The sequence below is a fragment of the Megalobrama amblycephala genome, linkage group LG18 (assembly GCF_018812025.1).
Source record: "Megalobrama amblycephala isolate DHTTF-2021 linkage group LG18, ASM1881202v1, whole genome shotgun sequence".
NCBI lineage: Eukaryota > Metazoa > Chordata > Actinopteri > Cypriniformes > Xenocyprididae > Megalobrama > Megalobrama amblycephala.
In genome coordinates, this window is record NC_063061.1 from 8,949,302 (window position 1) to 8,966,679 (window position 17,378).

The following is a 17,378-nucleotide window of genomic DNA, read 5'->3' on the forward strand; positions in this document are numbered from 1 at the left end:
AAAAGGAATGTTCGCTCACAAGCATACATTTTTCAGTAATAACAATATGCTTTTGCCACATCTGTCAACAGGAAGTAGCCAAGGACAAAATAAACATTTGAGCGATGGACCAAACACAGAGGAGACCAATGATCATCTGTTTGTATTTTGCAGCCACTTGTGTTGTCCACAGTGGGCTATTTCGAGTGCACTTACTATTCTGTTCCCATAATGCGATAATGAGTGCACAGCCAATGTACACTCAACAGCAATGTCCAAATTCTCTTACTCATCTTCATTTACTCATTCAGTGGACTATATGAGTGAAGTAATGTAGGGAATAGTGAAAGAGAGAGGGCGATTTCAGATGTTCACTGACAAGCATGGAAATGTACCACGTGTGCTAAAGCTAAACTTCTCTTAGCTTAAAGCAGTTTGCAAGGATTCATCAAAGATGGCAAAAAGATGAAGACATACTGATTATAAATGAATAAATACTGCAAGGTGATGAAATTGTTCAAGATCCGGTATTTATCCAGTATTCATGTGTTGTGTATTTCTATACTTACAGGGGAATTATGCTGTTAGCTTAGCAACGTGTTAACAAACTATATTGGAGTCAATTCTACACATAAGAAACGGTTAATGTATGCAGTCTTAGAAGTATGCAGTATTTATCTGGTAACACCTTATTTTACAGTATCATTGTTACATATGTTACATGCAGTTACTGTAGTAATAAATTATGCATAATTACATGCAACTAACCCTAAACCAAACCGAACACTAATACTAACCCTATAGTAACTATAGTAGTTACTTAATATTACTCAGTACTTAATTATAATTTAAATTTTACACCTTAAAATTAAGTTTAACCCTTTATTTTACAGTATGTGTACTTATGAATACTTAAGTAATATACATACCTATATAAGGTAACTACATGGGTTAATTTTAGGTTTAGGGGTAGGTTCAAGGTTAGTACCTAGTTATTACCCACTTTTTGTAATTTCTATAATAAGTACATATGTACAGTACATGGGGAACAGGGCTGTAAAATAAAGTGCTACCGAATATGCTAATCATTTAGTACTATGGTATTACCATGGTTCTGCCTCATACTTAAAAATCTGTGCATTTGGATTTAATGTATCGGATGACATCTCTGATGTGTGTATTGAGTTTCATGCAATTTGAAGCATGACAAGAGTCTCAAAACCTCCCAAAAAGATCATTAAAATTTGACATGTTGCCATGGAAACAGTATTTAAGATATCAAGAATCCTTTCACAGGTCTACATCTACCATGTTTTGACATTATACTGTTGAGGTTTGAAGCAAATCGGGTATAAAAAAATAAGAGGGTGATTTCAAAGCATTTTTGAAAGTGATACACTTCCTGATGTCAGTTGGTGGCGCTATGAGTTTGAATCACAATAATAACATCCATGTGATCGGCCTCCTACAACAAACATGCAGCTGAAGTTTCTTCCAAATCAATCAATGTATGCAGAAGTTATAACACACTGCCTGTTTCCATTTTCTCGCCATAACGTTATGCAAAATTCTTATCCTCTGTATTCAATTAAACACTGCCATAGTCATTTCTGCAGATGGAGGGATGGGTTAAAGGAATGAGGGAGGGCACAGGTTAGTGCTTTAATTAATCTCTGCTTCATCTTTTACTCTCTCCGCATCACTGGAGAAGTGACTTAAAGGGCCAAAGCTCACGGATGACTCCGACAGCTAAACGTTATCTCTCTCACCAACTCATTCACATGTACTGGATGGAGTTTAAAATTTTGTATCAACACACTATTAATAATATGTAGTCTTGTGTGTGGCTATTGTCAAAAGCTTGCAGAGACTTACTGCATATTTCAACACAGTGTGAATGAACATGATCCGTCACGGTCCCTTGTACATACACAAACCAACCTCATCTCACTCTGTCTGATGCTATTTCTTAATTTATTTCCTGTTGCAAACCAACTGGGATGAAGAGGCAAAAAAAAGGACTAAGTATTTTGAATCAGTTAATTAAAATGAACTTTCCGAATGAACTGATTCATTTAAACACTTTAGAATATACAATCATAATTATCTGCTAAACTGCCTGTGCTAAATCCGCAGTAACTCACCGTGCTCTAGATATGACGGCGTCCCCTCTGACGGGTCCAGTCGCCGAGCTCTTCTGCCATGTTTGGAGTTGTTGTGCACAAACATGTTGTCTGAAACAGCCAGAACGTGTCCTTCTACGCTCACTGTTGTCGACACAACCACCTATAAAGGAAGAGCAGAGCGCTTAAAGGGTTAGTTCACCCAAAAAATGAAAATAATGTAATTTATTACCCACCGTCATGTCGTTGTATACCCGTAAGACCTTTGTTCATCTTAGGAACACAAATTAAGATAATTTTGATGAAATCCATTGGCTCAGTGAGGCCTCTATTCTCAGCAAGTTAATTTACACTTTCAGTGCCCAGAAAGGAACTATTTAAATATTTAATTTAAATTTAAATGTTAAAAACATATTTAAAACAGTTCATGTGAGTTCAGTGGTTCTAACTTAATATTATAAAGTGACGAGAATATTTTTTGTGCACAAAAAAAACAAACAAAAAAAATAACGACTTTTCAACAATATCTAGTGATGGGCGATTTCAAAACACTGCTCCGAATCTTTTGTTTCGGATCAGTGATTCGGATCGCGTGTCAAACAGCCAAACTGCTGAAATCACGTGATTTTGGCGCTCTGAACCACTGATTCTCGTATTCTCGTCACTTAATAATATTAAGTTAGAACCACTGTACTCATATGAACTGTTTTAAATATGTTTTTAGTTCCTTTCTGGGCATCTGAAAATGAACTTGCTGGGAATAGATGTCTCACTGAGCCATTGGATTTCATCAAAAACATCTTAATTTGTGTTCCGAAGATGAATGAAGGTCTTACGGGTGTGGAACGACATGAGGGTGAGTAATAAATGACATAATTTTCATTTTTGGGTGAACTAACCCTTTAAATGGTTTCAAAGTAAATCCTATTCACCATTTTTTTTTCAGTGTGACAAAAAAGTGTGTAATTTCTGCGGCACTAGCGGCATCAACCGGAACTGAAGCACATCACCAGCGGCGCCTCGATTAAAGCACTCGTAGTCTTTAATAATTTCCATGCTGTACACTAATTAACACCGCATACAAATACACCTCTCTGCCTATCCCACAATGCCCTGCTCTCTCCGATTGATTGCTGATAGAGGTTGGCTCGGATTAATTCAATTAAAAAGCGGGCAGCACTCGAGCGCCCTGAGACAATGGCAAGAAGGTAATAAGTGTTTGAGGTTGCTGTGATGAGTGGCACAAACAGGCCCTCTTAAGCCACAGAGGACCCCTGGTACCTCACGTAGAGCCTCTTATTTCAATTGCTGTTGAGCTTTGAGTGGAAATTCTGCCTCTTCAAAAAAGAAAGGACTTGGCGAGGAAGTCTCTGAGGGATGTGGCTAATCATACACACTCTTGTTATATTCTCTTCCTCTCGCCGCGTCTTTATCGCTCACTATCGCTGGTGATTTCTTGCTTAATTGATTCTCAGATTTTTCTTCTGAGAAAAGCACTGTAAACCCTAACGCTCAAAATAATCGGTTTGAGTGGAACAAACATAAATTAAACAAATTAGTTCAGTTAAATTAACTTATGAGTATTTAAAACCTTTTTTTTTTCTTTTGAGTTCACAGCACTGACATATTTCAAGTAAACTGAACTCTTTCATTGTTTTGACTTGTATGAACTCGTTTCTTTTAATTAAGACTAACTGGGCTGGGCTTTCTATTTCCCAGCATGCTTTGCCCATGGCACACGGAAGGGAGAGTAAATGCTAAAATTAAGTGTTATATAATGTTATTTGTGCAAGATTAATGGTAAGGGAGATTTAGTAGTGATTAATGTTTTGTTATGCTAATTTCAAAGTTTCTGTTAACGTGGGCTTTTGGAGAGTTACCATCATGGTGACAAGTGGTGCTTGGTGCTTGGTTTGAGAGCAGGTATGTTACATGTTTTAAGTTGCTGTACTCATTCAGTAAGTGCTATATCATGCTATTGTTAACATGCTAGCAAATTAGCAAGTTGGCATTTTTCTGAATTAGTTTGTAATAGCTAGTAAAATATTTACATTGAGATAACAAGATCATTTTAAGTCAAATGTATAAATTAGTGTACTCAAATATTTCAAGTTAAGAACAATAAACATGAATGAGTACAAAATAAAAATCTTGATCATTCAAGATTATTAGGTTTTACAGTGAAGTAAATAACTTTAGTTGCGTCCCAAATGACGCACTATACACTATGCACTTTTACACTATGTACTTGTGCACTATGTACTCATTCATGTAGTGCGTGAATTATATACGGTTATTTTGTCATTTAACAATGGAGTCCGATCCTCCCTTCCCCTCCACTACGTAATTAAAGCTGCGACAGTTGAGTGCATGAAGTGTCCAACATTCCACACTTCGTTTTTTCCGTTAATTTAGTGCATCATCCGGGTATTTAAAGTGCACTTTTTCTTTTTGGAATTTTCAGTGTGAACGCACTATTTATAATTAAAAACGTCATAGAATAGTGCATAAGTACGCGAATTGGGACGCACCTTTTGTTACTTTATTATTTACTTCACTGTTATTTACAGTGAAATAAATGACAGTGAAGTAAATAGTTTGATTTGCAAGAACTCAAAATAAAAAAGTTAATTAATCTTTTGTTAATTGCTATCAAAATGTATGAGTTAGCTAACTCAGTACTTCAAGTTAAGAGCAATTAACATGCATGAGTACTACAAACTCAGAACTTGATAGTTCTGCTTAATTAAAATTGGGAACATCAATGTAACTGATTACCTCATTTTTTGTTTATTAGCCCAACTTATTCAGGTTTACAATGTAGTAATCACAAGTTCCTCCTCTAAAATTTCAATCTGAGCTCATATATTTACCACTTTCAATACTACATCGGACCAGTCCATTTAAGCTACGCAAAACACTTTAAATGTACATCTCTGTTCCCCTACTGTATGTCAGTATGTCTCTCATTTGTTTCTATTTGGGAGTTTTAAAAGAAACAGCACAGCACTACAACATCACATTGTGTGTGTGATGGAAAGTCTCTCTCGTGCATTCTTGCACGCTTGCTGCGAAAAAAAATGACTGCGTTCTGCTGCTAATTACACAATCACTCTGAGTTTCGCTCGTAGAGTGCTGATGATTCGTTTATTGACAGAACTATACAGACAGCTGCTGAGATAATATCCTACATCAACACAATACTGATCCAAAACAGGCCAATATTTTGGAAGCAGAATTACTCCTTAAATAATGATGACAATTACTTTGGTATGATTTACCATTTCACTTACATTTAAATTATGTCATACTTAACTTTTATTTTATTTTCAAATTATTATAAGATAAATATAGAAAATATTTCAAATCAATGAAGTTCAAGAAGTCAGTCCTTGAATTTTGTAGAATATTATATTAGAATATATTGCACAAATATAGACTTTACATAACAATGTTATTCTTTTTACATTCTCATAACAAAGTGTATAAAAAGTGAATGAATGAGGCAACAATGAGCTTAAAAAACTTAAAAGTTAAAAAACAAATCAAAACAAAAAAAAAAACACCAAAATGTGACAATTTCAGGAGGAACAGATTATTCGATGTGAAATAATGTAGGGTGGGGCTTTATTTCATCCAATAGGCTTTGATTAGGTTGTCTTTGATATTATTGGTCAACATATGTTTTCCCCGCCCACATGGCCTTGGTTACATCATCAGGAAAAGAACATTAATTTCAGATGCATTTCAATTCATTTCATTCCATTTTTTGTGTAGAGATGAAGTGTGCACAATAAGTTCAGAGATTCAGAATCTGATTAATAAGAAAATTAAGGTCATTTTTACAGATCCAGTTGTCTGATGGGTGTAGGAACAGTGTGAAGACCTAATTAACAGGCAGTAGCAGGAGACAGCGAAAGTGTGTGCGTGTGTGAGAGTGCTTGTGAAAGCAGCAAGGGTCACATACCAATGAATGACTGGAGCTCAAGGTCTTGTGTTTCTTGCAAAGCAGTGATAGGTTATTTACTCAATGTCTCACACTCAAACACACGCGTGCTGTGTGAGTGACACTATTGTGCAATTATGCAGAGTGTGTTTACAGACTCGGTGCCAGATTTTTAACACCATCAAATGCTGAAGAGTTTAAAACTACATGCAGAGAAAGGAATACAAAATATACTCAAACATAAAAAGCTAAATAAATGTGGGTGCAATTATTCTAAATAATTCACACTGATCAAAAGATATACAAAAACACTATAAAACAGGACCAGACCAGATCGGCAAAAACAGCCACTGAGGTTTGGAAATAGCGAGTTGAAAGGGTGGGTGGTTGGAAAGTGCGCATTATTAACAGACGAATGAATGAAAAGGTTAAAAGATAAACGGTTTACCTGAAAACGTCGCATGTCCCGTGGATTTCCTGCATTCTTCAGGCAGTTCTGATTGCATTTCAGGAAAAACTTGAGAAAAAACCTGCAAATGAACAGAAATGATTGGTTAGCTGTGGCCTGAAGGAATCCATTGAATGTTCTGAAACACTAATACAGAATAGAAAGACATTTAAACACCATAAATTGGCCAGCTGATGAGGTCTCCAGTTTACCAAACCTCTGACAGTGAAATTAGACAGATCCAGTGTAATCTCCTGATGACACAGGAGAACCTTTGTAAGTTCCACAAAGATCCTTTGATTCTAGTTCTTAAGAAAACATCTATGTACTGGTGCTTTAAAGATCCTGTCAGATAGTTTGATGAGTGCAATTTTCTTATATGTTGATGTATTTCTTGTTGAAACAGGAACTGGTGTGAGAAAGTCCCCTACCCCTAACCCTACCCAATGAATACTTTATTATCAAACACTTTTCAAACATTTTCTTCATTTTTATTGAAAATGAATGTCTTTCCAATCTGAATTGTGATGGGAAAAGTGCATCACCCACTGCAGACCCACTGCAGACGTTGAGTGGCGTGCATCTTTTTTCATCTTGTGTTCATCAACCAGACATTGGTGAGCGGAGTTAGTGTAAATAGCCTTTGCAAACAAGACAGGCTATTTATACTTAGACACTCCGTTTAATAAAAGCATTAAAAAAACGTCATGTGGTGCAACTAATGTGACACAGAAAAACATATCTAAGAGAGGATCCCTGAAGACACTCATGACTGTGTGTCAAGGTCAAAAAGTATCTTAAAATACCAAATAATTTGACCTCTTTACGACAAGGTAACATTGGTTCAGGTTGTAAAATGTCATGTGGTGCGTCTCCTGAAAAATGTGATATTTTTAAATGAGTAATTCATTATATTTCTAAACAAATAATAAAAAAAAAACCTTTAACTTAAAAAATATATTTAAAGGGGACCTATAATGCCCCTTTTACAAGATGTAATATAAGTCTCTGGTGTCCCCAGAATGTGTCTGTGAAGTTTCAGCTCAAAATACTCCACAGATCATTTATTGTAGCTTGTAAAATTTGCCCCTATTTGGGTGTGAGCAAAAAAAAAGGATTGTCAGTAACGGTGTTCAGCCTTAAATTGTTCAAACCGGAGTCGGACACTGATGGAGAGACTCAGGAAGAAGTTACAACTTTTCATCTGGACATTTCTGAATGGTTAGTGGATAAATTTATGTAGTTGCTGTGGAGTTGATTCAACTCATCGACTAGCATGTGCCGTCATGTTAATCTTTTGAGCAAATCCAGCATTGAATTGACCCTCGTTTGTGAAGCAGTCCGGTGTAAAATGACGGTATGGTAACAACACTCTACTACAACAACTCTTCCCCAACATGGCCTCACCCCCTTTGTTGCGTGTTCTCAGGGGCGGGGTTTATGTGTATTTTAGGAAGAAGCCCGTTGTAATCCCTATCAGCCGTTTGTTGTAGTCCTTAAAAAGAGAATTCTTTAAAAGAAAATATCTCCCTTGGCATTGAACTTTGAGTGTCGTAACTTTGCAGATGTTGTTTATGCTCCAACAGCAAGATTACACACTAACTAAAGTTAAAAAAGTGAATCAACCACCCCTTTAAAAACATTATTGAATATTCAAGCTGTAAGGGAATACGTTATTACTCCTTAATTCATGGTTACACCACATGATATCAAACATTTCAATGTCTAAATAACCTTATACTACAAAAAAAGGTTCTTCAAAAAATAAAAATAAAAGTTTTTGAACTTAACCATCAGAGAACATTTTTTTGTGTATGAGTTTTTACACATCCTAAAAGTTCAGTAGCACAAACAAATGCACAGACAAACACACACAGCAACAGGCAGTGTGCTGAAATGCGGAGCGTCCATCTGTCGCACAGGGAAACGCTGCTAAGACAGATCGTCGATTCAAAGACACACATGCAGACTCCCATCCAAACAGAAAAATATGTCTGTCTCTCTCATAATCATGGTAAGCAGAAAGCGGGCACATTCATGGGCACTATCACAAACCCTTCACTCACAGACTGGCATTAGAGCTATAACAGCACAATACCAGCTGCTCTGACTGGCACAGGAACAGTGTGTGTGTCTAACTGGATAATGCCATGGCACATACCCGTCTGTCAGGACCTTTTTTTCTCGTGTATTTCTCTATCTTGCCTCTTTGTTTGCAATTCTGTCTGTCTCCTTTGTCAATATGACACTGAATGTTATATAATGAATCAGCTATTCTTTCTATAACTTGTTCAAACACACCCACGATTGCTCTGTTCCAAAAGCATCATCGCAACACAAAGGCTGTTCCAAAAGCTTGGTAACTTAATTATGCTGCCTCCTAAGATTCTTAATTTTAGCCAAATTTGAAGGCAGAATTGCATTTATCCTTCACATGGAAGGCAATCCCAGAAGGCACTGTGAAAAAATATGCTCATAATTCATTCAATACTGAAAAGTATCAATTAAAATAGTTTAGTTTATTAAGGCAAAACACTACAGGCAAAAACATTGTTAAAATTTGAGATGTTGGGCTATTCGGCTTTTCATGAGGTGTTGTTTGGAAAGAAAATATCCAAAAATACACTTTTAGTCTTTAATTTATTGCATTTTATCTAGTTGCGCTAGTAGATTTAAAGTAACAATACATATTCCTTGAGTTTTCTTATGAGTCTTGAGAAATCTCCACTTCACATACACCAAACTTTTCTGTTTTATTCCTAAATTGAAGGGTTTTAATAGACAGGTTTGTTCATATATCATTTGCCTGAACATTTTATTCCTAAAAACATGGTGAAAGTTTTTTTTTTTTTTTGGCTGTTGGCAGTATTTTCTGATAAATGGAGTGATAAAAAGTGATATCCAAAATCCCTCAGTAAAAACCTTTAAAGGTGCCGTAGAACGTCTTTTCAAAAGATGTAATATAAGTCTAAGATGTCCCCTGAATGTGTCTGTGAAGTTTCAGCTCAAAATACCCCATAGATTTGTTTTTATAAATTTTTTTAACTGCCTATTTTGGGGTATCATTAAATATGCGCCGATTCAGGCTGCGGCCCCTTTAAATCTCGTGCTCCCCTCCCCCGGAGCTCGTGCTTGCCTTTAACAGCATAAACAAAGTTCACACAGCTAATATAACCCTCAAATGGATCTTTACAAAGTGTTCGTCATACAACATGTCTAATCATGTAAGTATGGTATTTATTTGGATGTTTACATTTGATTCTGAATGAGTTTGATGGTGCTCCATGGCTAAAGCTAACATTACATACTGTTGGAGAGATTTATAAAGAATGAAGATGTGTATAAATTATACAGACTGCAAGTGTTTAAAAATGAAAATAACGATCGTCTTGTCTCCGTGAAAACAGTAAGAAACGATGGTAACTTTAACCACATTTAACAGTACATTAGCAACATGCTAACGAAACATTTACAAATATCACTAAAAATATGGATCATGTCAGCCATTTTTCGCTATTGTTCTTGCTTGCTTACCTAGTCTGATGATTCAGCTGTGCACATCCAGACATTAATACTGGCTGCCCTTGTCTAATGCCTTGAACATGAGCTGGCATATGCAAATATTGGGGGCGTACATATTAATGATCCCGACTGTTACGTAACAGTCGGTGTTATGTTGAGATTCGCCTGTGATTTTCTATGCTTATTAAAGTTATTGAAGTTGCACAGTTAGCATAGCAACATTCTAATATCATAAGACTGAAATCAATCGAAATTGTCAAGAAGAATGCATAATTTGTGCATAATTAATTAAAAGGGAAGGTAGTTCTGAGTAAATCTCTAGTAGCATTTGTTAGCGGATGGCATTCTTTTATTAAGTGTTACAGCAGATGTTCGTTTGTGTGTATATCCATTGTGATATGTGCCAGGTTAATATCAGGAGTCTGCTTAATACTTTTGACCTAATGTTGCCCGACAAGCCCAGATATAAAGCGAAGAGCACTGAGGTGTGTGTGGATCATCTCATGAACACACACTCACTCACAGTCATCCTACAGTTCTATAATTGAAAGGACCTTGCTGTCGTCTTCAGTTAAGGGCACTCCAATGAAGGCCAATTACTAGAGGGGTTGAGTCTGGAGCCGTACTTACTTACACAAGCTAACAGTGAGACACCTGTGACCTTTCTGTAACACTGCAGATCACAATACATCACTGCTGATGAATCCATGAGGAAAAACAGGAGGATACACCAAATAAAACAAATGTCCTTAATGGAGTGAGGGGGAAAATTGAATGAGAATGAAGCAGTTCCTCAATTTTTATTCAGGGTCTTTTTTTGTATATTAGTGGGCCCACAAACGTCTGCACATTTTGTTGCCTAGATCTATTAATTTGTTTAGAAATACATTAATGCAAATAAACTTCAGATTTGTATGCTTATTTATTTATTAAAACAAAAAAACAAAAAAAAAACTTTTTTTGGTCCCACTTAAGTGGCCTTTAACTACTATGTACTTACATAAAAAAATAACTACAATGCACATATTGTGTTCATATTGTATTGCAAAACACTTTTGCTGCTATTGAGGTGGGACACGAGTAAGGTTAAGGACAGGTTTGGTGATATGGGTAGGTTTAAGGGTAGGTTAAGGTGTAAGGGATGGGTCAACAGTGTAATTATAAATGTAATTACAGAAATTAATTACAGATGTAATTACATGCAGGTTTTTTTTTTTTTTTTTTTTAATATAAGGACAATGTAAAACATGTATGTACATAATAAGTGCATTGTATTTAAAAAAGACAAGGTTAGTTCAGGTTATAGGTCAACTCCACAAAATGAACAAACTCTCACACAAAAGTATAGATAAAAAGTGTGACAAAGCAAACAACTAGTCATGAATTATTTTACTCGAATCCAATTTCGATACAATCTGCATTGCATTTGTCTACTGTAGGAAATGAAGATTGTTATATTGTTATTATATTATATTATATTATCAGTCATTTGAGAATCATTTAATCAAGTGCATGTGTCATGATCAATAGATTAATAAATGTAAATATCTCTCTCAAACTAATTTCAAACTTCCATTTTTAAATAGTAATAAAAACATAAAAATGAATTCCTTTAGTCAAAATCAATGTCTATCCCATCTATATTTTATGTCTTGTGTAAAATTATATTATTAAAAATATACTATTAAATATTATTAAAATATATTATATTATATTATATTATATTTAGTGCTGTCAATCGATTAAAAACAATAACTAATTAATCACACATTTTTCTGTAATTAATGGCAAGTTTTTAAGATTTTTTAAAATATTTCATATTGTAATAATTTGATAGTTAATCTCCAAATTAATGTAGAAAAATTCAACATTACAGTATAACTGAAAGCTATTAATTTCAACATTTATTAGCCTTAAAAAATAAAAACTTTAAATTTAAGTGAACTTAAAACAATCTTCACATAAACCCATTACAATAAATGCCATATTTACCTGTGGCCTTCTTACCTAGAAAATGAATAAAGTTATCAAACATTTTACAGTCTTCACTGCATAAATTCTAAATGAAACATAGATTAATACTTATTAAAGCTACAATTTTCTCTGTTACCTTTGTTCTTAGATTAACATTAATGACAGACATCACAGCAACTGGTTTATTAGGCTGCTGTCACTTTAAGAGCTGTCGCTGCTGAACATGACACGGATCTGATGCGCATCTTATTTTATCACAACACTTTGTTCATTTAAGTCCTTACTTAACTCATTTAAGACTAAGGATACTCGACAAAACTGGCATTCTGACATAATTCTGTTCGTTATTGTTTGCTCAAGCGCGAAAGAGAACCTGATACTAGCGCACTACAGCACGTTCTTGTTTTTCATGTGGCGCTTGAATAGTTTAAAAGCATTTGCGTGAATAAGAGCATGATCAATGCCAGCCATAATGCATTAAACTGGAAAAAATTAATTGCATGTTAATGCGCTAATTTTGAGAGCACTAATTATATTATATTATATTATATTATATTATATCACTCTGCAGCTGCCATGATCAATAAACCAATAAATATAAACACGTTTTAAACTAAATTCAAACTTTTTGATTTAAAAAAAAAAAAACAGAGCAAAGTGGTAGTATTGTGAATTTAATTAACAAAAATTCACAGAGAAGGAGAATATGCTGAAAAGAATCACAATTGAATAATTTAAATACTCACAGCACTATATTTTAGCGCATTTAGCGCCTGCTTAAACTAGATTACAAGTAGTTGGCGGTGAAGAAGCAGGTTTTTGCATTTCCTAAAATTCAGGAGGGCTGATATCGTGATGAAAGAGGAGAAGTGAGAGGCTTTTGCGTGAGGTAATCTAATTTGGTTGCTAAATGCAAAGCAGCGGCCATAGTTGCCTGTGCCATATTTCTGTATGGTGCGAGCCACACCAAGAGTAAATGAGCCCATGTGAACAGCACAGCAGCATAAATTATTCACGGGCTGAGATGGCAATTATGGCTCTGAGCACAACCAACATTAATATTTTATGAGGGCTAACGCACACTTCCAAGTGAATCAGAAAGAGAGGGAGAGAGAGAGAGAGAGAGAGAGAGATTGAGAAAGGGGGGGCTTCCCTATCCACTTTCTTTGTATTTGTTGGGTTTCTCTCTCTCTCCTTGAACTCACTTGCTTGGTCTCTATCTCTCTCAGCCTCTCGAACTATTCACATCTGCATACTTTAAATTATCGCTTTCACAATTGCCCAAATCTCTACAAAGAGATTTTGAGTTGTGTCATTACACATTTATAACATAGTAATAAAGCAGTTATAGCCTGCATTAAGTGTAAATATAAGCATTTACACACATCATTTCATTTTACAGCACTGGAATATGTACACAAAGGACATGCTATTTGAAATCAAACCTGAAAAATATACTTAAACATGACGGATCAATAATTTAGTTGAATACTGTAGAATTGGCTGCTGATGTAGTGGTGAGAGTTCAATGCTGACAGCAGCAGTCACATGATACCACTGTCAATACTATAATGCCAAGAGAAAAACTAGGCATATTCTTGTGTGTGTGTGTGTGTGTGTGTGTGTGTGTGTGTGTGTGTGTGTGTGTGTGTGTGTGTGTGTGTGTGTATGTTTATGTAATAAAAAAAAGAGGGGTTATGTTTTATTTGACTTTTTTTTTTTTTTTTTTGGTTAACGTAAATTCAGAACAGTGTACCCATATGAACCTATACTTTATATTTGAGCCACAAACTAGTTTGTTACTAAATAGTCTGTCATCTAATTAATAAAATCTCATCATAAAATAATAGAGAAGTATTCCACTATTAATGTTAAAGCTTAGTTCAACAAAAAAATGAAACTTTTCATAATTTTCTTTAAACCCATATGACATATAGTTCTCAAATCTCATTGTCGCTGACATACAGTGTGGTTTATGAAGATATGTCGAAATCAAAATCAAATCTGACATCATTTACATCAAATATCATTGGTTAGCATTGGTCAATGACGTCAAATCTGGTGTAATACATTTTGACCAGCCATATTTTAATGTTTTGGATGTTTTTTTTTTTTTTTTTTTTTGCATATTTATGACAGCCCTAGCCACTGTATGCTATTGCTTTCAGTGGGGAAAAGCAGTGTAAACATTTCTTGTAATGTCTCCTCATGTGTTTCATAGAAGAAATTCATATGGGTTTGGAATAACATGAGGATGATTTCATTTTGGGATAAATTATTCCTTCAAATGCCAGTACTCTGACTCAAAAAGGGTGTGCCACAATTACCAGATGTGATGTCACTCAAACGATGATATCATGCCATGATTAAATCACTGCAATGGATTGACTCACTGCTAACATTTGCTATTATGTTTATAGATTAAATTTCTCTCTCTCAGTTTCAAATATGCATAAATACAACACAGACCCCATAAACTACACAGAAGGAGAAAATCACGCGGGAGCATCATTTTACACAAGCAACTCTTAATATGCAGGACTGGTAATTGCTCACCCCAGTGTGGGAACAGAGAGCTGTCAATCAAACCGAGAGGTCCCAGGAGATATGGAAATCAAGTTGATGACTGGTTCACCTGGATCATATTCATGCTTATATTCTGTGTTGTAGACACTGTTATTCTATAACAAGGCATCTTGTTGGAAGTTCAACTATCTTTTCTTTGGAGCTAATATCACTGCTTGAACTAGAAACACAAGTAGATTATTAATTAATATGTTGACGGTGTGTAGTTTGATGCAAAACATGGAAGTATTATTTTAATTATAATGTTGTTGTTGTTTTTTTTAAATATATAATTAAAAACAACCCAGGTTGAGTTGAAAATGGTCAAACCCAGCAATTGGGTTGTTTTAACCCAGGTTCATTTTAAGCTAGCCATATTGTAATTTTTAAACAATAGTTGGGTTAAATAAAACTGCCTAGCAGGTTGGGCAAACATTTAACCCAACCGCTGGGTTAAAACAACCCAATCGCTGATATTGTCCATTTTCAACCCAACTTGGGTTGTTTTTAACCCAGCATTTTTTAGAGTGTATAGCAGCTAATGAATCTATTTAATACAAATAGCATTTTGTAGTGGAGGTAAATAACTTGAAGAATCACAAAGTGCAGTAAACAAACCAGTGTGTTTCTGACAATACATTCAAATAATATCATAAGAAACACTGTGCAATATCAAGCAGCATGTTTTGCACAGCTAAAAATAACTGAAGCGGATGACACCGGAAACCTCGCACATTCCATTTACAAATGGCCGCATTCACTTACTTGCTTACTTAAAAGTACTGGTTTTGACATCCTTATTACAGGCAGCATCTTGCATTGACCGAAAAGGAAATGGACTCTTCAGTCAAAAGCACACACACACACACACACAGTCCTTACTTTCACCTGGCAGGAAAGATGACCTGACCTCTGGAAACCTCTTTGACAGAGTCCCCAACAAACCAACCCAATGATAGAAATAGAGAAAAGAGAGGGCAAAAAAATAGTCTGAGAGAGAAAGGAAAAGAGTGAGACAGGTCTCCTTTAGTGTCTATTGTAAAAGGCTGAAGGCAAACAACTCAATAATTCATGAGAGCAAGATTGATTTTGGGGGCTTGCTCAGGGGGTCGTGGGGGGGCTGGTGTGGTGGTCTAGCTGGGAAATCATTAGCCCAGCTAACACACACGCACACACTCAGAGAGGCAGGACTGATTAACGGTTAGCAGGGCTGGGAGGGTCCCGTACCTTGGGGGCTGGCAGATTTACTACTTTTGTTTTCTTGCACACAAACACTGGCTTTATACCTCCTCTTCTTTGTCTGTTTGTCTTCTCTGGGGAGGTGAATTGAGTAGTGGGTTAGACCAGGGCAGGAGACGAGGGAAAAAAGAATGAAGCGAACTGAGAGTGAGAGAGTTTGTTCGGCTAATGGTTGTGTTGATTTTTGTTCTGTCTTCATGTCTCGTGTTCCAGTCTTTCATTTGGAATTTATTTAGTCTCTTATTTTGAAAGTCTCTTGTTTCTTTTCTTTGCTTTCCTTTTCTCTTGTGATTATTTCATTAGCATTTTTGTACATACAGCCCTCTTGGACTTTCCTCTTGCTTTTTTTTAAAACATTTTTTTAAGTTTGAGTGAATTTATGTTCCACCAACAAGCTACAACAACCTAATTTGTAGCACAAACACAAATTTTTAAGTTGATTACTCAAAATTAAGTCACCCCAGCTACCAGATTTGTAGCCCTGGAACCAATTAATCTATTTCAGTTCAAATCAACAGCTATAGCACATGCTAACATGACTTATTTAACATGTATATTTAATGAAAAAGTAAGATATTACTTGTCACTGGCATTAGCGCAGTCATTGCTTATAGAGTCAGTGTACTGTTTACCTTCATGTATCTGCTCTTCAGCACAATGGTAACCACAAAAAAAATCAACATTACTGAAACTCTTAAATGTCAAACATAACAGCATTAAACACTAACAGGTCTTTCCCTTCACTAAAAACATGTAAATGAACACTTAATTTCAACATTTATTCTCCTTATCCAGCCCTAAAGCAACTAGAAATCCACTGCCTAATTTCTGAAGTTATCAAGACAATTTCATTAAGTTTTTTTTTTTTTTTTAAAAAGCAAATTAATGCAGAATTTTGAGTTTAAATTACAGACTATATTAAGTTGATGTAATGATCAATATTATTATGTCAACAGAACTCAACAAATTAATGTTTGCAACTTAAAAGGTTTAATAAAAACAATAAATTAGATTTTTACTTGCAACCATGCATTTATTTAAGTTGTGGTAACTTGAATTACGTTTTAGAGTGCAGACTATAAATTGTTTATTTTTTTCAATGTTTAGGAACGAAACTCAATTTTGATTTCATGGGATCTTTATGAAAAAAGCAAACGTATGTTGATTACAAGTTGTAACAGTTTAAGTAACATTTAGTTTATAGGCATTTTGTTAACTGTGAATGCTTCTCATATTGCCTTATAATAAGCCACTTGAATGGCAAAACTGGATTTCATCATCATATTCTGCAGCAGCACGTGAAATGGCATCAGTTATATATCTAATATGCATCAATTTCTCTTTGTTTAAAAAAAAAATAATAATAAAAAAGAGAATATAAATATAAAATAATACATTTGCAATGTGATGAATGTTGTTTATCGGACCACTTCAGTGAGTTTCCATATTTTTTTTTTCTAATGTCATATTTATTGTTTAAAGTCATTCATGTTTCCCAATTTGAATTTTGTTTTCATGATTTGAAAAATGTTCATTTTCATCAAACTGCACTTGGTTTTTATGTATGTGTCTCCAAATTTGT

At 35.0% G+C, this 17,378-nt stretch overlaps 1 protein-coding gene across 4 annotated transcripts in view; it reads right to left on the reverse strand.

The window, feature by feature from the left end:
- Positions 1–17,378, reverse strand: part of ebf1b (EBF transcription factor 1b) — a 149,984-nt gene that overhangs the window by 45,771 nt on the left and 86,835 nt on the right. For all 4 annotated transcript variants that reach the window (XM_048167297.1, XM_048167298.1, XM_048167296.1 and 1 more), the window contains 2 exons: positions 6,497–6,578; positions 2,124–2,265 (listed from right to left, as the gene is read on the reverse strand). In XM_048167297.1, the coding sequence (XP_048023254.1) occupies positions 2,124–2,265; positions 6,497–6,578 (224 nt within the window). The remainder of the gene's footprint in view (positions 1–2,123; positions 2,266–6,496; positions 6,579–17,378) is intronic.